At 36.6% G+C, this 23,823-nt stretch overlaps 1 protein-coding gene across 4 annotated transcripts in view; it reads right to left on the bottom strand.

The window, feature by feature from the left end:
* Positions 1-23,823, bottom strand: part of CDK17 (cyclin dependent kinase 17) — a 96,769-nt gene that overhangs the window by 22,365 nt on the left and 50,581 nt on the right. For all 4 annotated transcript variants that reach the window (XM_037389704.1, XM_037389707.1, XM_037389705.1 and 1 more), the window contains 2 exons: positions 21,505-21,669; positions 15,064-15,197 (listed from right to left, as the gene is read on the bottom strand). In XM_037389704.1, the coding sequence (XP_037245601.1) occupies positions 15,064-15,197; positions 21,505-21,669 (299 nt within the window). The remainder of the gene's footprint in view (positions 1-15,063; positions 15,198-21,504; positions 21,670-23,823) is intronic.

Genomic DNA, 23,823 nt, shown 5'->3' with positions numbered 1-23,823 from the left:
CAAGAAAGGTAGCAGGGCAAGCCTGGGAAGCCAGCAGTTAAATTGGCTTAGGCTGCCAAAGAACTGGATCATCAGACTTTTCAGGACTTGAGATCTTTGTGGACAACTTGCCAAGCTTTCAGTGTTGATAATATATTTGAACAATGCATGATCCGTACACGTACCCAGAGCAACAGCTAAGCAAAAAATATCAGTTACGAATATGTGTATTTAAAAAATGAATGGAATTTGGAAATTAGTTGCATTTCAAGTAGCACCGGAGTGCTAATAATACCCCAGATGATTGATCTACCTATGCTATTCACTATCGCCATTAGATACAGGCAGAAAGTTTTGGAGAGATACCAACAAAGTTTAACTTCTGGTAGCTGACCCTTTCACTCCTCACACCTCCTCAGGTATAGAGCACAAAGTCTGTTAGCTTCTACTTTGCTACCCAACATCTGCTTCCTTGCATAACTGGAAAAATCAGTGCCTGTACTATTTTACACAGAATTTTTAAATTGTCTTTAAACAAAAAAGTACTGTTCACAGAATGGCAGCTTTGACCAACATTTTGAAGTTAAATTAAAAGAAAACAAAAGGATGCCCCAGTTTTGGTAGCTTCTAATTTCTTTACTAATTTTCAGCTTTGGAATTTCAAATTTTCAAAACACTGGCAATTTTTAAACTACCTGTGCGGTTTTTGGGAGAGTGGAGGAGTTAATTAATTACAATAGGAGCTAGCAGTAATCCTACAGTAAAACAGTACTGTCTGCTAAGGAATCTTCCTAATTTTTGACAGGCTCTGCTAATGCCATTTTTGTAATAGGCAACTAAAATTCAGTGAAGCTAAAATCATCTGAAAAGATAAATGTCTCTCCCCTACTGAAGATGGCTTCCAATTATGAAAAAAATTTTACAAAATCACCCTATAATTTATTGCATACTTCAGAAAATTCAAGTAGCTCATCAAAACTGATGAGCACAAAGGAAGGAGCTTCATGTTGCCTTAAAGAAAGCAGCTTTGTCATCTCACTGCAGCCGGAAACTGTGCAACTGCTGGAATGAGACAAGGCTGGCAGGAGAAGGACCAGCACCAGTCTCTACTCCACCGTTCCACTGCAATCCCAAGTCAAAGGTGGGGCAATATCCTGATTTTCTCCCGTTGCTCAAGAACATAAAATAAGGCAGATATTTGACAAATTGCAAGACAGCAGAAGAAAAGAGCACTGAACTGAGTTTTTCAATATAATTTCCTGAACACAGCAGATATCATCATCATAGATATATCATATATACACCCTATATACGCTGTGGCAAAATAGCTTTCTCTTACTCCTATCTATTAACTTTATGGCATAGAAATCTGCTGTAGTGCTGTCTTCTTACTGTCCCATAGTGCTTGTTTGACAGTAAGTACTTTTAACAGTCTGTTTATAGGGATACTATAGGGACCACAATTCAAAGGCCTCACGAAATACCAAGTCAATTGCACCCCAAAGCTCTCCATCTGTAATTTCTCTCCTCCCACAGCACTCATCCTTGGCATAGCCCACACCTAGCTCCACTGCCTCAAAGAAACATTTCTAAGCATACAGAGTTGATGGGTATGTAGGAAGAAAGAAGGAAAAGCAGCCTTTAAGCTGTGATGGCAATTTGAAAACTACGCCATTAACTGTGCACAGCACCTGCCATCAATAATCACATTCCTTTTCAAATGCAGAGGAAGGGAAACAAAACAAGTCTAAGATGTTTTACACCTACCAAGAATTCATTACTCTGGAGTTCAGCTACCATAAAAACGGGAAGTAACAGTATTTTAGGTACCAGAAAACATAATGGGAGCTAGTTGTAATTCTATTACAGAATTCCCCTTCTTTCGTTCTCAAACACTCTGCCTATTGCCATTTTTGCAATAGGCAACTTCAAAACTCCCCATGACTGACTTCAGAGATCCATGTGATATCCTCAGTTCCAAACTGAGCTTAAGCTATAAACTTACATTTGGTACTACACAGTGCTCCACAGTGCGTAATACAGATACTGTTTGAATGTAAGTACTTACTGATGTAAGGTCAAAATCTATTCCAGTTTGGGAAAACCTCCACAAACAACAGTCTATTTTAAGTATACAAAACCCACCCTCATCCCCACCCGCCCCCAAAGTCTGTCTGAAAATAAACCACCAACCAAAAAAAAAACACCCATACCACAACCTGAGGGGAAAAGTAGGAAGAAAATTTTTTCACAATCATAGTAACTTTTTTTAACACAATTTCTCTACTTACCTTTGTAACATAAGGGACAAAACAAGGCAGTAATCACTCATCCCCGTCCCCCCCAAATCAGTATTTAATGCTGGAAGCCTAAAGTTTTGTCATGTTGTAAATAAATAAAAACACTATCCATTCTCCTTAACTTGTTAGAGTTGAAGAAAGTTTCTTTTCTGAGAGAAAACCATAATGATTTAATGGAAACTGCAGCAGGTACTTTATAGATTTTTTTCCTCCTGATAATCTACACTACTACTTACTTGCAATACTCATGCATACTGGCTCTGTTGAAATGTCAGCCAAGTCAAGACTTCTTTTTTAAAACCATATATTAAAATTGTTACCTACCAGTTAGAAACCCTTCATGACAACAATATTTGAAAGATCATATATAAAGTCACATACATATTCTTTACCTGTCTAAAATAGGCAAAATTAAAGAAAATAGTTTACAGTGCAAATCCAAATACCTGAAAGACAGACATTATTATGGGGTTTTTTTGCTTGTAACACTTTAATTCCTCACAGTTTTTGCAATAATTGAAGCAACCACGTCTTGGGAAAAGAAAGCAATCATAATTAAATACTATACAGCAACACAAAAGGGGATTCATTAGACATGCATGAGAGAAATAAGCACAACATTTCCTAGTGGCTAAACAGAAAAACTGGAAACTAAAATTACATCAGTTTGACACAGTTGAAAAACCCAGTTAATTTAACTGAGTTTATCTTAAAAAGAAAAGCAGGAACCCTACCATACACCAACCGGTTTTGAGCTTCAGTGTTCGAGACCAGGCAGTTTGCTGACACTTAGCCCACCCGTTCAGCCAACAATAGCAAGAGACTTATCCCTCCACTGTGGGCTGACCCCGGCCAACAGCCAAGCTGCATCCAGCTGAGCACTTGCTCCCTGCTCCCATGGGATGCAGAGAAGGTGAAAGGATGGTGAAGAGACTTGTGAGTGGGGCTAATGACAGCTTAATAGGGAAAGCAAAAGCTGCATGCCCAAGCAAAGTGAAAAAAGGAACTGATCTGCACCTTCCCATCTGCAGGCAGGTGTCCAGCTGCCTCCCAGAAAGCTGGGCGTTAGCGTGCCCAGCAGCGGCTCAGGAAGTGGAAGACAAACGCCACAGCCACAGTTGTCCCCCCTTCCTCCTCCTCCTCCCCAGCTTTTATTGCCAAGCACATCATCACATGGTACAGAATAGCCCTTTGGCCAGTTTGGGTCAGCTGTCGAGTCCAGGGGAAGCAATCCATTCCCCCACTGGTGCCAACAGCCTTTACGGAGAGGCTGGCCTTCGCATACGAAGCCCACATGGCAACTGCCAGCTCTGCTCCCTCATGCTGCTACTGCGTCCATCCCACTGCAATCTTGCTATTGCTGCTTTAGTAGTAGCAAAGCCTGCTCTTGGGAACCCCATGGCTTACTGCTACTTTGGCATGATGTCAGGCAGGAGAGCAAGCAACAGTAGGAAACAGTGATTTTTAAGAATTTCTAATTCTCTCATACCTCTGTGGAATTCTGTGAAACAATGAAAAAGACACATTCTGAACAGAGGACTTTGTCCACAATAATTTCAATGTCCAACTGAATCTAATGACATGTTAGCATTTCTCAGAAAACAGAAAAACACACCTTAAATCAATGAAAATTACTAAACCCAAGAAATCTTTTATAATGGAATTTTTTAGAAGGCTGTTAAAAATGTGGGCTGTTACACAATCCTGCTACAGTGCTGTTTAAAGAATAGTAGTAATAAGGAAGCACGTCAAATTCATGACAGGATTGATAATTTTCCCTATGCTCTTTAATTTTTGACAGGTAAGATTTTGAGTCAATACTCCAGTTACATGTTCATTTTTAACACTAATTTTGCATCCCTTTATGAACCTTTCAAATTTTTGATTCATTTTTATAGATAGTAAATTAGAGTAACTCCCTATGTTATATATCCTTTTCTAAACATTACAGGTGTGTAAGTGGTGTACACAGACCCTCAACTATGCAGAAGGAACCTGGGTGCACTCCTTTGTAACTTTTAACAAGCAAAGGTTTACTGGAATGCAAAACCTTAGCCTTCATGGACAAAGTACTGCAGGTAAAACAAATTATCTTTTTTAGAAAATTAAAATGATAGTATTTTCTTGTATGTCACTTAAGATTTATTTTTCCAAATTAAACTTAATTTATGAAAAAGTTCTTGTCAATTTGTTACATTTTCTAGTTCGATTCTTTTATGGTTATCCCTAGTGAACTTGCAACAAAATACATTAGTGTTCAGTAAATGCAGTACTGTTAAATGCTCAAATGCCTACAGTTAACCATATGTGGCTTAATGAGCTATTTTTTGATCCAGTTCCAGAAAATATTCTGGAGAACATATTCAGGCACCATTTGCTTTGCTAGTGTAACCAAAATGCTTGCGGCATTTCCCCCCTCCTTCTACAATTGAAAAGCACATTTTCTACCCTCACGTGCAATGCTTATTCTCAGTGTTGCTTTACTACTGGTATTACTGGCAGAGAAATACATACTATTTTTATAACGTGCCTGAAATAAGAATCACATTTGTCCTGCTCTGCTTGATAGCAGATAAACATGTAAGCACTTGTGACACTAATATCACTTTGTTTTCTGTACAGATAAACTACCCCAAAGCATGATTATCTTTACCATCTATTTCTAATGCTAGCTACAGCAAATGTTCTGTGAAAAGCCTTGCTTTGTCGAGCCTTTTCTTCCATCTGGTTAGCATCCAAGCGCGTTGCTGTAACTTGATGTGGATGTTCTGTCTACCACTGACTACTTATGCTTGGGCACAAGAAAAGGAGGCAGGTGTTTCAATTTTAATCCTGCAGGTCCTGTGAGCTGCGTAATTTAACATTACATGTAAACAAATATTTCTTCCAAATAAAAAAAAAACACCTCCTGTTTTTCACACATACTTGGAAGTAAAAAAACAAAAATCCCAACATTTTTTATTTCTTTACTTCTGGTCCCCTTTTAGATGGCCCAAAATACTGTTGCAAGCATCAGCTTCTTGACTTGCCACCCACAGTAAACCATTCACAAGAGTTTAATACTAGAATTTTGTTACCACATTCTGTTTTTCAGAGCTGACTCTCAAACAACTCTATTCTTTGTTTCCTGCCCTTTTCTCATCTCTTATACTCCACGATACAAACTCACCAGCTATTCCTCTTGCCAATTGCTTGACTTGGCCCATATAATATTCTTTACTGCCATAGCATGATACTTTAGAAAGTCTCATTCCTGGCCAACAGATCAATTTTCACTTCTCAAAACCTGTCAAAAAAGTATATTTTTCCACAGAATGAACCATGAAAGCAACACTGTTAACTTTTCACACTTCAAATCAGGTATTAAAAATGAACAACCATTTTTCTTTAACTCACCATTTATTTTTTTACAAGACTTACTACACACTTCCGTAAATTTAACTGAAATGAAATAAAGATTATTCTAAATCAGGATATAGGATGTTTGAACTCTACATGTTAATACTGCTCTAAAAAGATGCAATTTGAAATATTCACACTTTTTAGTCTGTCTTCTAATGACTCAAGTCATTACATCTTTGACTTACATAGCACATTTAGACAATAAACACTACTATTTTCACAAAACAGAATATTTTTAATTATTGTCAAACAATAATTAAAAATAAGTAACCAGACAACTGCCCCAGAGAAGGATTTCAAGGTCTCCCTGAGTACAGTTCTCACTATGCTACAAAAAGCAGAAAAACTGAGATTACTTTTATTTTTATCCTTTAACAAAGGTGCCAATTTTTTTTGCTGCAGTAACAATAAATCTGTCTTGAATCTATTGGGCTACAAATGCCATTGAACTTTCAACTGCTAGGCTGTTTCAGGCTGCTACTGCACTCAACTGCAGGAAGAGAAGAAAGATTTGGGCTTCTGCCAGCGGAGCAGTAGGAGACAAAGAAAAAAAAAAAGGGCAATCCTGTAATACCAAACGAATCATCCAGAAAAACTGGAAGGGAAAACCAGGACCGCATCAGCCTCATTCTGATGACAGCATCAGCCTCAGTTCACTATTCCTTGAATGTTTCATTTAGCTCATCTAACAGCTGACTACCTCCCGTCTTTCATTGCCTGTGGCCAGATGTTCCCATTGCTTTTTGGAGGAGAATGGGCTCTAAGTTAACAACACAGTGATGTGGTACAAGAAAGTCAACTGGCAGAAAAATACTCCTTCAAAACAAAGCAAGTAATTATCTGCTGATGCAAGTTTAGGAGCCAAGAGGAGAGGGAAGCTGGCTCTGTCAGGAGCAGGTAGTCAGTGGATGACACACATTGTACTGCCCAGCTGTTTTGGTTCTTCAGTTTATTGATGAGTTACATTTCCAGACCAACCATTACTTAAGGTATGTACTTACTATATAGCAGCAGACAACAAGCGCTCCCCCTCTCCCTGAAATTTTATATTATCTTTTAAGAGTTAATATTGTTGAATTCCATCCATAAAATTTTGTTACAGCCTCACAAAGAAAAATAATTGTTCTTCTAAGTCTACAGACATCAGTTGCCAGCCCAAACAATCCACTACAGATCAAATGAAAACCATTTGCTCTCTTGTGAAAGCATCAGTCTGAATTAGCCTTCTCACCAGTTTCAGCGAGCACCAGTGAGACTTGTCAGCTGCAACCACAAGCTGCTCACTAATAAGTCACAGTGCTTTTGTTCACTGGAGAATGCTGTCAGATCTAAAATGCTACATCATATAACCCTCTATGCAACACAGTTCCAACTTCATGACATGCTTACTGTAAAAAAAATATTCCACTTCTTAAGAGTATTCTTTCCTTGTATATTTTAAATAAAAATGTATATATTATGTCCTACTTCCTGACACACAAAGCAAACAAATCAATTGGAAAACATCTGCTTATGGCCAATGAGAATTCAAACATTCTAATAGACAATCTTAGATGCATATGTACCTTCTGTACCATTTTAGTATCAAAGACCATGTGGAGTTTTTTCTGAAGGTTGCCTTACCAAATTTCAGCACGTTTTTGTCAAATGACAGAGCACAGTTGAAGCCAACTGGATCCTCTACAGAATTATGACATAAAACAAGACCGCTAGAGCCAAAAGCAAACAGAAGAAACCCAAGCCCAAATCAGAGAATATATTTATGGAGAACTCTGGTTACAGCCCTGTAGACCTCCTGTAGAAGCAAAACACCAGCATACAACTTCCATCAAAAGAAACCTATAGCATGCTTGCAGCATGCTATTTTAATACCTTTATAAATAAGCCTCAATTACTGTAACCAAAAAGACTGTTTTAACAGCTGGGATGAGTTACCTATACCAGTTTTCCTTATAGGTACATAAAACCATCAGCATTCCCACACTCAACTGACAGGTGTAACATTTCATTGTGATGCAGAAAGTACATTTTTTTTCTACCTTCTGCAGAATGGTATACTGAATACTACATCTTTCCTTTATACTTCAATGTTGTTGTTACTTTACTGAAAACATTACATCCCAATTAATCAATTATATACTGTTTAATTTGAGCAAAGGGTCATCAAAGAACATTTTCTTCTGTTGGAAGCAGTATTGAAAATATAAACTTAAAATCCACCTACAAAGGATCACTGCTACCTCTCACTCCATAAATACATGCTGGTTTTCAGTCAGTCTATTGAAATGCAACACAATTTAAAAAAGCATCAATTTTGAGCACTAAATCAAGTGGTTTTGTATATTTGGGACATAAATGACCGAAAATATTAATCAATTAAATCAAGAGGTTTTTCTCCAATATGCTAATCAAATCAAATACACCAAGTACTTTAGGGATTTTAGCATGAAATTGATTCCACAGGCTATTTCAGACCCAGAAGAAATACCAATGACCACAGATATTGCATGATTTCTGCCCCTCCCCAACATAATGTTTGTCAGATTTGATGTGGAGATGCTAGGAAAAGACAAGGACAAAATGTATTAAGTGAAACACTGATATTATTAAGATTCTAAGGTTAAGGTTTAATCTCTATTTTGGGACACAGAGTCATGTTTTCCCAGCATATTCTACTACCATCAAGCAAGTTATTGCCCATATGTACAATAGCTACGGCCACTCAAAAATATAGAGTAATTTTTTTAAAAGCACAGAAACCAGAATTACAAGCAGATAACTTTTATTTTCTTTAGCACAATAAAAAAAATTATGAAATCTTCTAATTATCTTGTCAGTAATATTTTAACAACTGGTATTTTCAAACCCACAAAATTAGAACTATAGGTCAACAGGACTTTTTTCATATAAGGAGTCAAAAATATTAATTCTGAACTATTTTGTCTTCAAAATACTTTTAACAAGAATTTAATGGACATGCTGCTTACAGACTAGCTGAATAAAAACTGCAATTTCATTCTTTAAAAAAAACAAACCCACAAGCTGTTTTTTATTTACTTACTTACTCCAGCTTTACTATTCACTTACTCCAGCAGTTTTTAAGGTGAAAGGCGGAAACTGTTCAGCTCAAATACAGTATTCAGAAACTACATTCTAGGAGCTTCTACTCAAAACCAATGAAACTAAACCAAAACAAATCATGTGTGACATGAAACCAGTTCTGAAAAATCTGACAAAGGAGCAAGGATTACTTCATTTTTATCAAGTGTATAAACACATAGCAAAACTGTGGAAAAATTAGGCCATAAATCCTTAAAAATTCTTTGTTTTGTTATTATTTTATTGCATCTCACAGAACTCATAAAGAAGTGAACTCAGAGAGTATAAGGAGGAATAAGACAAATAGTAATAACCATCAAAAGATCACATCTGATTTTATTTGCCTGGCTAAATTATCACAAGATACTACTCCGCAGTATTAGCCTTAACATAAACCCTGCTGACATCCAGGGTCTGACAGCCGTTTCACTCAGTAGTAGGTGCTGAGCAGTAAAAGACACTAATAGAGCCTCATCTTCCTAATTTTTAAACATAGATTTCTGCATATTTTCATCACTTTCTGTAACACAGTACTAAGAGAAACTGCCCAAGAGAGAAAGGTAGCATAAGTTTATCAGCTTACAAAAATGAGGTGGAGAGCAACCAGAAAAAATACCATGAGAAACAAACCAGACCATACCACTGCAAAAATGCAAACTTGGACCCTTAAAAGAGTTCTGTGTGATGTTAATTGCCAACACAAACCATTCACATCAACAGAAAGCTGTAAGTACCAAAGGGAAAGTCCCATGAAGAAACTGGCTAATTCAAAATAAACCAACCTCCTTAAAATGGAAACTAGAAACCTGACCTTCCTGGACAGCACAGTGAGGCTGGAGTCCAGGGCATGAAACTGCACCCCAATACTGACTTCTCATCTGCTGCGTTTCAGTGATTAATAGAGATATGTTTTGTAGATGGCTGAACACATCCAATATAATAGCAGACTACTCTTAAATAGAGCTTAAAAGAGAAACCAAGTTATGAAAAAGCAGAAATAAAAAAGCAGGTATTGCATCCTTATAGAACAGGCATTGGCTACTGCAGTAATTTTTCTAAGGGAAGCAGCATTTCCAAGTGGAATACAAGAGCTTTAGCATCAAGATTACAAAGGTTCCTAACAGAAGGGCAAAAAAGCATCAACTGGTGGTAACAGACAATTACCCCTAGAAAATGTAGTAAAAGGCAGATCAGAGCCTGTCTGTTATCCAAGTGGAAACTACTTTTCTAATTGCAGTTTTCTTCTGTAGTTGGAAGTTTACTAATCAAATATATCAAAAGGAGGTCCATTTGTTTTGTCAAAACTGTACTAGTAATTTAGAACATGCACTTGTCTTTTAGAAGAGGGATTTTGAAAATATCAAGCTTCATGTGAACTTGAAAGCAGGAATTTACAAAAATAATAGCATATTTTTTTAGCGTAGCCTTGCAAAAGGTTGAGACAGCTGCCAAGCATGACTGAATAATAATAATAATACAGCAACCACTGAAAATCAAAAAGTCTTGATTTTATTCAGCCTCAGTTTTTTTCTGTCTAGTACTGAAATCTTCTGACAAACAGCCACATGTTTGGATTCACAGAAGAGAAAATCAGAAGAAAAGCTACACATTTCTCAGGTGCAGAGAAGGAAATTTGACAAAACCCAGTAAATAAGGCAGGAAGAGTTATACAGCTGCCAAGGACAGAGGGAAAGGGGAAGGAACCACCTCTCCTCAGAGAAGGCATGTAGTAATGCCTACTGGGGACCCAAGGGCAAGGATACTGGGGATCTTGAATGGCAAGAGATGCAGAGCTGAATGCTCAGGCTGTCTTTGATACAGTGCTTCCTGCTTCCAAAACTAATGACAAGAGAAAAAATACTGTATTGCCATCCAGTCTGCTGTTCAAGATCTTAAACAACTGAACAGAGCCAAGAGCGCACATGTGAATGGGGACCTACAAACCACATTCTAATCTGAATCTACAAACAGAAAACCTTAGCAGTGTCAGCTGAAACATCAATTAATTTTACAGGTTTTTCACTGGAGAAGGTACACTTCCCAGCTGAACCTAAGAGGAGCAGATCAAGTCACTCAGGCTGCGTCAAGACCCCTGAACTAGTCACACCTCTGGCAAAGCGTGGAGCTCACCAAAAACTTATTTTTCATCTCTGTTCTTTCTTTCAGAACGTGACCGATAGAACACACACTTGACTACAGGATCACTTTGCATTTCTTTCTGTTCAACTAAAACCACTAATCCTGCAGCTAATCCTCCCGGGAAGAATCATACCCTATAGCAGTATGGCAGGAGCAGCCCGATCTGGAACACACTCCTGCCACTGATGTGACAGTCTGATGGGTAAGAACTGTTTCTCAGGATAAAGTATCTGTGAAACAGGCTGGTGAACAGTGGGTTATGGCCCTTTGCCAGTTCACATGCAAAGACAGCTTACAGACCTTGGACTTCTGGGAAAGGGAAACAGATGTTTCAATTTGCACAGACTGTATCTCCCTATTTTTTACCCACCACAGTTCTTAATGAAGCATTCACTATCTAGTGCATGGGCACTGGATCCCCAGTGAACACTTACGGCTTGAAACATGAATTTATATTAATGCATTACTGCCCATGTCTTCTTTTCCAGCAAATCAAAGTGGAAATGCTTTAAACTGTAACTCCATAATCCAGAGAAGTGCTTCTTGTTACGTGATAGAAGCACCTACACTTAAAATACATACCCACATGTATTCATTCTTAGGTTGTGTTACTTCTGGCACTTGAAAGAATTTATTCTATACATCTGTTTTGATAAATAGTTCTACTAATTTACTAAGTAATCATCAACATTAGCATGAGATTAGTAGACATTTTAATTAAAACCTAACAGCTGTTTGAAGCCAAATTCCTCACACAATAGATGCTTACACCTACTGTCAGTACAGTTCCTGAATGAGGGGAAGGAAAGGGGGGTGGGGAAGCAGCTGCTTTATGTACCATTGGTAGCCTGTGGATTACAGGCAGCATAAACTTTATCTAGGCAACACAACAAGATTCTGGTATGTTCTCTTTGTTTTCAAAGCACATGATAACAATGAACATTCATTTTAAAAAAATAATCTAACCCCACAACTGCAGTGCTGTCAAATTCAGAGGCCAATGCATATCATCTCCCTGTCTGTAACAGTCATGCTGGCCTAAATTCTATGTCATTTGGGGGGTGGGGGTGGGGGTGTCTGTGTGTGTCTGTGACGGATTGAATGCTGGTATCTCCGTGGCTGCTACTGTGGATGTAAAGTTTTCACCCCACCTGATTTTCCAATGTGGAGCAGGATTCTTTCTCATTGCAGTATCATCACTTTGTACCTAAAATGCTTCACATTTAGCTTACATCGCAGTCTGATGATTTCCTGTCTAAACCAGATCAACTTAAGGTGATGAAATTTCAATGTTCTATTACTATGGAGATTCTGCTACAACAAACACTTTCCAGTTGCATGTCCACTGTCTATTTTGCACTTCTCTATCTTCCAGCATATCTATATATGAAAATTCTAGAAAGATCCAAGTTTTCTTTCCCAATAAAATCTTTCATATACTCTGGACAAGAGAATCTGCTCTTTGACCATGTTATAATTTTATCTATAGCTCTAAATTACTTAAAAATTACAGAGAAAGCAACCTTTTTATATGATTCACTGCAGTGGAGATGGACACTAAGAATCAAAATATGTACTGTAATGCACAAAACAGCTCAGGAATACTAATATTCAGTAATTAGCACTTTGATTACGGTATGCATGTTTTTAGCAAGCATTTTAAAAAAACTGGTTGGGTTTTTTTCTGATGGGATGCTAATTTTCAAAATTCTACAGCAAATTCAAGCTGAGCATGAAAAATTTGTGTATATATGCAAAATTCTTACAAGTAAAAAGGACCGTTCCAAGATTTCAGTTTTACCTGATTATTTACCTTCAAAACAAATTGGAACTTCTGTCAATTCAGCAGAGAAACAAATATTAACTGAGAAATTATGTACTAGAATATTACAAATCCAATGAATATTGGCCAAACTAAACACAAAAAAGGATATAGTCGTAGTGTAGCAGGTACATTCATCTTAATGCAGAAGAACAAGCAGTACTGCTTTATTGAGTTTATCCAACTTTGTATATTCAATCAAACACATTCTATCAAGGATTTCAAGTATGACTAATGAGTTCAGCAGACTACAGCAAAAACATACTATCACACACTTATTAATTTACTCCAACCTGTATGTAGAGCATACAGTTATAACTCACCCTCAATGACTATAAAGGGAACATGGCTTCAAGGCTACCCAGTGATGTCTAGAGATGACAGATCCCCACAAACCAGCAAAACAGAACTGAAATAACAGAAATTTAATTCACAACAAAGATTGTTTCTTCCACTTTATAATAATCAAATTACTACTATTGAACGAGCCAGCTCCATGGCACAAATTTCCTAAGGCTTGCAGGCAAGATGTGGTACAAGAGGAAACCTTTACTTGGTTGCCTCAAAGGCCAAGGAAGCAAGTGATCCCATTCCACAGACAGCAAAACCAGTAAAACTTGGTTTTCTATGGATGTACATCTTGATGTTTAACTCTTATGTGGATACTCTGGTGTTTAATAAAGGCTGCATCTTTCCTAGCAGTGGACACATTAGCAATCTCTCTCGAAGCTGAGTTTTTTCACAGAAATTAATAGAAAATTAGCATTTGAGAATTCTATTCATCTGTCATAACTGACAGAAAATGACCCATGGGAAAAACAGGAGGCGGCAAAGACAGGCAGATGATGTAATCACTTAAGGCCTTTTCACTTAGGCAATGAAAGAGTCAGCTGAAAGATTATGATGAGAAAGGTATTTTAACCAGAGGCACAAAGATTGTTAATATTTTTTTTCCTCTGGAATGCACAACTAGGTAAAAACCCCACCTACTCTGCTACAAAGCACTTCTAAAAAATAAACTTAAGTCAACCAAAAAACTCTCAATGACAGCATTCTTTAAATTCAAAAGTCAGTTTTGTCTCTGCAAGACTTGACGCATTTCAATTTCAGTTTATTGATTATATATCAGTAATTTTCTTATTTCTTTCCTTCTAAATGCACATTTCAAAATGCAAACAGACAATAAACAAAAGGTAAATAACACTTTTAAGTTATTTCCTTGATATTTATTTTCTCCTGCATACATTGTGATGTGCAAGTACTCACAGTGACTTTTTTTCCCTCTTAATTTAATCATCCTGCATAAATCAATAGACCTACCTTAGTTCTCTCAAGTAAATGGTTTAACAGTCTTTAGACCAAACCTGAGATTAACATACACATTTAAGAATTTGAAGACAAAACCCCCCAGGTGCAAGAAATGATAGAAATAATACAGCTAATTCGAAAGTTCCTGAAATCATATCAGTATTACATGCTTGGAGTCTTGGAATTCCAAGCATAACGGAACGCCTCACAAATAAAATATTTTTGGCATGTACACCCTACTGTAACTTAACCAGATCTGTTTCCCCAACCCTGTATTTGATATCAGGCTTTGAATGAAGATTTAAAATCCTACAAACTACGCATATTGGTATGTATGCTATAAAGCAGCAACACTAAAATTTTACACGCTTCTGTAACAAAGGCATCATTATAACTGTAATTTTTATACACTCACACAGGGAAGCATTCTGGTTTTCTTCGCCAAAGGAAATGACAGCAAAGCAAGCACAAGGGTGGCAAGTATTCATAATAAGACTCATAAATAAAGGAAATTATGTGCACAGTTATTCATATGGTACTTTTCCTCCTTTTGTTTACCATCCTGTAAAGTTCCGTTCTTTAAAAAACAGGAAGAGAGGGAAAGGCTGAAGCAGTCCGGGCCATCAGTGCTGTAGCATTAGTTATAAAGATTAGAAAACAGTCTTAAGTTAAAAAGTGTCTAAACAGTGTATCTTCTTGAATATACTCAGTGAATTGCACAGAATGTGGCAGAAAGATACTCAAAGGCTACACTTAAATTCTTCCCACAAAATCAAGTTTCAAAACGTATATAGATTTTCAAAATTAACAGCTCATAAGCAAGGCAAGATAACGATCTGATTTCTGTGTAACAAAGGAAGACAGAATTTAAGTAATAATAAAATAATGCTCTCTGCATGAAATATATGCCAGAACAGTTACAGTCAATTGAGAAGGCAATCAATTATAACAATCAATTAAAGGGCCCTCCAACTCCGGTCAACTTAGATGATCCTTATGTGAAAAGTAAATTACCTCCATTGAGATTCGTCTATGTATCCGGTTTCTGAGACAAACACCTGTGGGAGACTGAACTTCATCTGATGACGTTCCAGAAGCTTGGTCACTTTCACCATCTGACCCCATTTTCAGATTTTCATGAACAATATCTTTAATCCAAAGAAATGAAAACAGTTCATCAGTATTCCATCAAATATCTCTTTCGTACAGATGGATAACAACTGTTTCATTACTATGTATTGGGTTATATGGTGGAGTCGAAGACTCATCACAGTCAGGGTAGTTTTGATACACTTTTTATGGCTCAGGAATCACAAAATGAACAGGGTTACTTTATACATACACATATACGTACATATACATACTTATCATTATTTTTCTTATTTGGTTTGCAACAGAACTTAGTTTCCCAACACAAAAGACAGGCAGTCCAACCCTAATTTTAATTCCTATAAACCACCTTCCCTTCACTGCTTCAGTTCCCAAAATCCCTCACTACCTCTCCTCTTTTAGCCGCTCTAGGCTAAAAACATTACTGAAAATATTTAACATTTTCAAATCAGACTACCTGATGTTAGCAACCTAAATGTTATCTTCAGAAAGCTTAAAAGAACCCTGAAAGATATAGGTATTATTTTCACAAATGCCAAATATGGAAACTTCAGATATAAAAACCAGCAGTGTGCACATGTGGAAGAAGAGGATATATTCTGACCATTTAAATAGAGACCTACAACATACAAGTGGATTCAACAGAAGACCTGGTATTTAGAGCAATTAAATGAAATTTGTGACCTTGTGGAAGAATTTGGCAACAGGCAGCCTGAGTTATATGATGCTGCAAGATCTTCATGTCAGCTGAAACTGGTACTTTAACACAATCCTTTAGCTTCATCCACACACAAGAGTTTATGGATCTTATGTATATACATTACTTTTAAGCACCACAGGATCTTCCAGACTTTGGAACACGACCACCATAATAAATGAAGTGATCAAGGTGGTGTCATTAATAGCATAAAGAGCCAAGTGACTTGCAAAAGGACACACAACAGGAAACTGGTCATACAAGCAATTCACTGCAAGTAATGCTTCATCATTACCTCTAAATATTTGAACTCCAAATTACTGGAGAGATTGAATATTTATACATATAAAGGAGGTGCTTCAAAAGACACCAGTTTCCCTGCCCTCCTGATCTTTGGTACTAAGCATTATCTTGTACAGGGCAAAAGAGAACCCGAGGAACAACTAAAACTCCCAGAACTCTACCCATTAAAAATGTTAATATTAGCAAAACATACAGAGCTCAATTCAGCCTTACTACCAACACACCTGAAAGTATTTAACATTTGCACAGCATTACAGCAATAAAATAAAAAACAAAAGAGAACATACAAATTTTATCAACAAGCAAGAAAGCTGGACTTTCTAGAAAAACAAAGCCTTTAGGCCAATGTTTGGTTATCAGCACATCTTCTAAAATGTTTGTCTAGTTCAGCTCACATAGAATCACGTAGACTTCAAAGGATCCAATTCTTCCTCAGTACAAATAATTTCCTTTTACGGAAACCAGAATGGATATAAAAATATTAACTCATAAGGTATTAGCATCATGTATTTTAATTCAAAGTACTGTAATCAAACACACAAACTAAGCAGGTATCTCATGCACAAAGCAAATCTTCCAGCAGAAATGCAGATCTATATTGGATTTCCATTAAAAATCCACATTGCACCAAAATTTTCCCTGCAAATCATGCTCAGATTCGGACTGAACAAGAAAAAAATAAGCTGCACGCCTGGCATAGTAAGCAGCAATCTTCTGGTTTAAATGAGGTAAATACTCTTCGATGCTTCTACAGGCACAGTAGTCTGAACCAGAGAAAAAGATTTTCAGGAAGTGGTCCCTAAAGATCAGCCTTAACCTTAAGCCAAGCAGACAGAACGTGACTCTTTTTTTGCCAAGTCTCTAAGAAAACTCTTATTCGCTGTAGTGACTTGATAGCTGTCTTTTTAAAAATCTCTATCGAACTGTAGAAGTTATTTTTAGTCATATAAAACCATTATACTGAAAACACTGTTTGCAGCGAAGCTGTTCTGCCAGCATTGTTGTATCTGGTAAACAGCACATTCACCGTATCAGTTATTTCATAAAGATTCTCTTTTAAAATATTTTTCTGAGAGATTATGTAATCCATTTTTAGCTATTACAGCTCTTGAGATTCTGTTTGTAAAATTAAGTGTAACAGCTACTGACAATTGCTCCCCAATCTATTTATCCTCATGGTTTAGTATAAGCCCATTGATTGGGCCCCAGAGTCTATTTTCTTTATTGAAGCTAGACAAGAGAGTTATCTGGGCAACCTCAAAAATAAAACTGATGAAATGATCGTATTTTAGGCCATGAAGCAATTACCCAATTTCTTCTTTAAAAAGTGACATTAATCATGTGATTGATACCATCATACTTATTGTGTTCAATTCACAAAAGCGTACATATTATGAAATTACTATAAAAAAATGACACTTCGAAATGCAACACTCAAAACTACAAAGAATATTCGACTTGACAAAGGTAATTCTTCTACTAAGACGACCACCTATGCAATAATACACAACTAAGAAACTAGTAACACAAGCCCACACATTTGAGGCACAAGGAGATTGTGCTCTTTATAATCAGGAATGTGAAGACGAAGCGGGTCTATACCACCCAGATCTAAAAATTTAGCGTTTCGGACTTAAATAAGATGATGGTCTGTCTATTTTGAATACTACTGTGATATGACTAATTCTGGCAATTCTGGACAAGCTATGCACCCATAACCAAATGGGTTTAAGCAGGATACTGACTGTAGCATCCAAAAATCTACCATTAAACACATGCCTGAATTTCTGATGGGCTAAATACCCAAATGCTCCTATCTACAAGGGTTTGCAGATGTTTTAATTGTATTCTAAACAGAGATACTGCTAAGGTTTTAAAAAAACACTGACTGTGTTATCATCTAATATAAATGTGTCCTTTTATTTTATTCAATTAAAAGGCATTAGTAGACCCTGATGTTCATTATTTTAGTAGCACAAACCCAGGAAAAGGGCATTAACCTAGTAATTTTAATCATTTTACACAGATGCATGATGATAATATTTGATTAAGCAATGATGAAAATCATGCAAATATTTCCTTAATTTCTCTACACTTTTCTACGGGTATGTTCACCTGCACCAAAGTCAGCTTGCATGGTCTTCAGAGATTTTAATGGTTCAATAATTTATTGAATTGCTTTCACTGAATACCCCAGCTGTTCTCTTACACAGATGTTTATTTGAACGTACTCTACATATCTAATTAAATATCTGGTATGACCATGTAATGAAAAGCTGTAGATGACTACAATACAAAAGGAAAACTATGGAAGTACATTTAAAAGAAAAAGCTGTCCTTAGTTCAGCTGTGAGGAATGCACCACAGAAGAAATTCATACAGGGGACCTACAGTGCAGCAAATGAGAACTCCTCCAAGTGAGCTAAAATAACATCCACTAATTAGTCAGTAGTGAGTCAGACTGCACGATCTTTCCATCTTATTTCAAATTATTACAAAAATAATCATGTGACTTGCATATTGGATTCTTTCCAAGGTGCACTTTTCCAAAGCTTACTTTTCTCTGAAGTGGCTACATTTTATGATTAGTTTCATAAATAACAATTCGAGCTGAGGAAGGCTATAGTGAGAAATAGCCTTTGCCGTCAACATTACCAAACTGCGAAAGGAATGATGCTTCCATACAGCTTTCAATATTCCAATATTTATGACAAAGAAACAAAACTTCTCCACAACTATACCAACACCACTGCCAGAAGCAGGGATGAATTCTGCCCTGGCTGCTACTGGGGTTCATCAGGTGGGCCAGCTTCAGTTGGCTTTTCACATTCCAAATGCTTCTCCAGTGTTTCCAGTAACACAAATCTGGAACAAGGACAACTAAGTTGGCCCTACATTCAGCCAGGTCAGGTCCAAAAAGGGTTTATTAGCTCTGGCTCCATCATGGACTGCAGCAGTTAAATGCTTCTGGCAAGACTTTAGAAGCTGTATAGATACACGTGAGCTAAAAAAAACTCAGCTTGACCTCTGTTTGCATCAGTGGCATGGCTGATTCACAATTTGGCATGAGAATCATCTATGTTATTTAAAATCATCACGATAACTGAATACTAAATTAAAAATTACTACAAAAAAGTAAACAAAGGCACACTTTTTAGAGATCAGTTCAGAATTTTTGTCTTTACAAAACATTTTTTAAAACCTAAAGCTAACAGAGATGTTTCCAAGTAGAAACTATTTTAGAAGTATTTGGGGATTTTACATGTTACCACAACAGTAGGAACTCATGTTCAGCATTCAGAAAGCAAACAAATCTCCAAAACCCTCCGAGGCTTCTCAACCAAATTTTATATTAGTAATCTCATTCAAAAGCAAAAGACCTTTAAGAGGTCTGATTTTAACCTGGTTTTTAACCACATAATCATCCTTTAACTGCCAGCATTTTGTGGTATTACAAGGATATATCTCTGATAGCATTTTTCCACCACTAGAATACAGGAAAAAGTGGAAAGAAAGAGGATGAATGAAGAAAGCAGAGAAAATAAAAAGTCTCATGTAGTGTAGCTTATTTGAACATTTAATTTCTGATGTCATTACCCCAACAGAGAAAACCTCAGCATCCTGCTGAGTAACAACCATTCTCATATGGCAGGCACAAAAGGAGGGAAGATGTGAAGGGGCCTAAAGAACATTAGTAATTATGCTTGTACTTGTGTATTTTCTACCACTGGATAGTATGTACAAGTAGCTTAAGTTTTTATCAAATGAGGAGTAAAAAACCCACCAGCATAATTAATAGCATCACTGCATCCAAAGCAAAAAGAGGTATTCAACATATTCACATGTACAGTCAGTAGGATCTATTCCATACGTCTTCAACAGAATTACAAATTCTACAAGAATCTGTTGCTATTTAAAACATGTTATTAAAACACTTCCTACAGACTACACATTAAAATTGTGAGTGCTATTTAAACACTTGACCACCCATAAACTTGATCACCTGCGAAAAATAAAACTAATGGCATTCTTCTGCAATACTTACCTGTTAGTATTTTTTTCAGGTGAAAAATAATGTTTTGGGAAAACTTGAAAATCACTAAAAGAAACCGAAAACTGTATACCAATTTTTGTTTTGCAAAGCCGATTTGAAGGTCAGTTAAATTTTGAAGAGAAGTTAGTTATTGGTAAATTTACATTTTTAAAGTGCTTTAGAATGTTTATACAAGAGTATACATCTCTGCTGCTCCTGTACAGTTTATATACATCTGATTTGTCAAATAATCCATAAAAGACTAAATATCCCTAAACTGAGATTCAAGTGCACAATTACTTTTGTCTTCCTGTTAGATTATTGGCAACTTAAGCAAAGCCTGGCTAGGTAAAAAAGAAAAAAAAAGTATATAGGACTTGAGGGAAATCAGAAATTGCTACCGTAGTCAAACTGTGCACACTAACCTGTCTTCTTCTGTGATAACAGCTGCTAAAGTCCATTCAAGAGGACAATTATTTTTTCAGTTTGAATGGTAGCAGAAACAATAAAAAGGCAAGGTTCTGAACATGACGAGTGATATTACAGCAGAGGAGGATTTAAGTGGTTTGACTACTATCTTGAAGACTTATAGCTTAATCCTGAAGGAAAGCAGTTTATCACACACTTGTAAAGGAGAGCAGCAGATCGAAAAATTCATAAAAATCTAATTAAACTGTGACTTTCATTTTCTACTATCAATTGATTAAGCATAATTTAAAATAACATAAAAGCAGGGTAAAACTTTAATGGTGACTGCAGGCAACAACATGACAGATTACTTGAAGGAAAAGAAAAAAAAATTGTAATTTTTTTTCCCCACAGAACCACAATAAAAAGCTAATTATAGTTAAGTTGCCTTAATTTATCACTGAAAAAAGGAGATTTTTTTCTCATGATAATCAGAAGTCTAAGTAATATAGCAGTTCTTTTTAATTTCCACAAACAGGACGATTATCCTCTGTTTTTATCATGTTCAATTTATGGTAGTTCTCACCAATGCTTAACTGAGATGGACATACAGGTTTCTTGCAAAGTATTAACAAAGAATATTTTGTAACTTTTGTAGCTTTGCAACTTGTCAGAAATTCACGGGTGACTTCTGTGTGTTCTTGTAATTGCATTCCTCCTGAAAACCTTTTTTCATTTAAGACATTCACTACCTTAAAAACAGGTTTCTCTAACAACAGCAGGAAAAGATTACTGCATTCCCAGAGATTTATTAAAGCATTAGAATAACCACATCTCTTGCTAAGAATCAATACAGACAATCTTCACATAAAAATGAACTTAAACAAACAATGTAGTAAATTACCTAATCTGCTCCCATTTCTGGGCATTGCCATGAAAGAGCCGAGGCTGCCCCCTATGACGCTATGGGGTCTCCGTAAAGGGGGCTTCTTGAAAGATCCTGTGTATTGGTGGAGAAATGAGTGCATGCTGTGAGACGTTGGAGGCCTGCCATTCTTCACAATAGGCTCTACAATTCACAGGGATCAAAATATTCATTCCCAAAAGCAAGTAGGAGCGTCAGGAACATGCCAGAAGGGGAAAAAAAAAAAAAAAGAAAAAAAAAAGGAAAAAAAGAAAAAAAACCAGTTACTAGACAGGAAATCACCACTCTGGTAAGATTCCAACAGTAGACCATCATAATACTGCCACTTCTCTATTAACAGATTAATACAAAACATGGCATTAAGTAATATCCAAATTTAATTTTATTAAATTCTGTCACTCTGCTGCTAGATCAGAAAATACAGTCTAACAATGTGAATAAAACCAGAACATAACTTTCAATATCAGCATAATTCTCTTCTAATTAATGAACTGTCTATATCACACAATGTTTCATCTTTACTATAATTTAAACAGACCAGCTGTTAGATCAGCTCACATGATGAGCAAATACAACCACAAGCCTTTAGAAATACTCTCCCTCTCAAAATTCTTGTGGGTCACTAGTAGCAAGACCTCTCTACTGGAAGTCCTTACAGGAAACATACCTGTCTTTACCCACCAGAGCTGTCATGCCATAATTAGGGTTATTAAAGGATATCAGAATAATTAAGTATTCAATGAGTTATTTTGGTTTTTCATTGGATTGTGTTTAAAACAGTTCACTGTACTCAGACAATATTTTTTAAAAAATTACAGTCATGGTTTTATTATTGATAAACACTTCCTAAAAAGGATGTAACATTAGAAATTTTACAATCTTATATGCAAATTACAGAGAAATTGAGTGTTCGTGTCTCTTAGCAACTGGCTCTGCACACATGGACTAGCACTTGAGAATTGCCATGGTACTAGAAGCAGTTTAACTCAAAAAACACAGGATTTTTTACTCCAACAAGAAGCAGAATAAACGTCAGCTTATATTCACTGTCACAAAACCAGACATCAGAACCACTGATGAAGTCATTCATACAAGAAACTAAAGCAGTAATACTCTTACTACAGAAAAAAACCTCAGGGGTCAGAGTCACCCAGCAGCTACATGGAAGTACTGTCCCTGTACTAGGAAAACCACCAGAAGATATGCCCAAAGAACACATTAGATTAAAGTAATTTTATTATTCCATCATTTGATTCTTATCATCATTACAGATATGTATTGTTTGGTATTATTTGGAAGACAGAAAAGGCAGCAGCCATGCACTGAACAACTGCCACACAAGTGCTACTGAACAGAGTAGCACCTCCTGAGGCATTTCTGGAGCCACTGCTCCCAGGGTGTAACACAGCCAGGATCTGCTTAGAACTTCACTCACACCGACTGGGACAGGGAGCAGTCTGGGATGCTATTTCACCAGCTCTACTTACTATTCGCAAATGCAGGGACCCCAAAAAGTTCACTTTCCCTTCCAAAATAAGATAAGAAGAATATATAGCTAGGGAGAATTTATTTTATGGAAAGCAGAATGTCAAGGGGTAAGGAAAAGAACAGCAACAAATACCTAATAACCTAAGGAAAACAAGATCCTAAAGGGAACACGCTCCCTCCCCACATGTACCAAAAACCCTTTTGGATATATTATGATGATTGGTCTGAAGCAAAGAGACAGAAATATACAGAGCGAGCTACCCAGGGACAGGCCAGCGATTTAAAAAAAAATTTATGCAAGGAATTTTTGCATATATAAACATGAAAAACACAGTAAGACAAAAATCCCCCACCACTAACTCAGATGCTGCAGGAAAAAAATAAAGGCAAAAAAATGCTTCAGGAAAAAAACAGAATGTGAAAGCACACATCAGCACCGTTAAGAACCTGCCTGCATCTTTCAATTAGCATCCTTCATAACCACAGCTTCAAAGTGGGTGAACACAAAGAAAAATACACCATACATCCATGTAAATGTTCATGAAGTATGATCAATGTCTTCACCTTCAAAAATCTGCACATTTCTGTCCCAAATACTTATCTCTGTTTCTAACAGATTGCATCATCCCGTTTGATTTAAGAATGGTATCAGCTTCCTTGTGTGTCTCCAACAGCAGATTTATACCCTAGGGCAGCAGGCAGAAAATTCCTCATCAATTTTTAAATGGGATCTATTGCTACTTCCACATGACAGGAAACAGGTTCACGTACAGCACAACTTACTGGTTTTGCTTTTTATATATTAAAATC

The sequence above is a fragment of the Falco rusticolus genome, chromosome 5, assembly GCF_015220075.1.
Source record: "Falco rusticolus isolate bFalRus1 chromosome 5, bFalRus1.pri, whole genome shotgun sequence".
In the NCBI taxonomy this organism is placed as follows: domain Eukaryota; kingdom Metazoa; phylum Chordata; class Aves; order Falconiformes; family Falconidae; genus Falco; species Falco rusticolus.
Note: the sequence above shows the minus strand (reverse complement) of the source record. Positions and strands in the feature narration are given on the sequence as shown.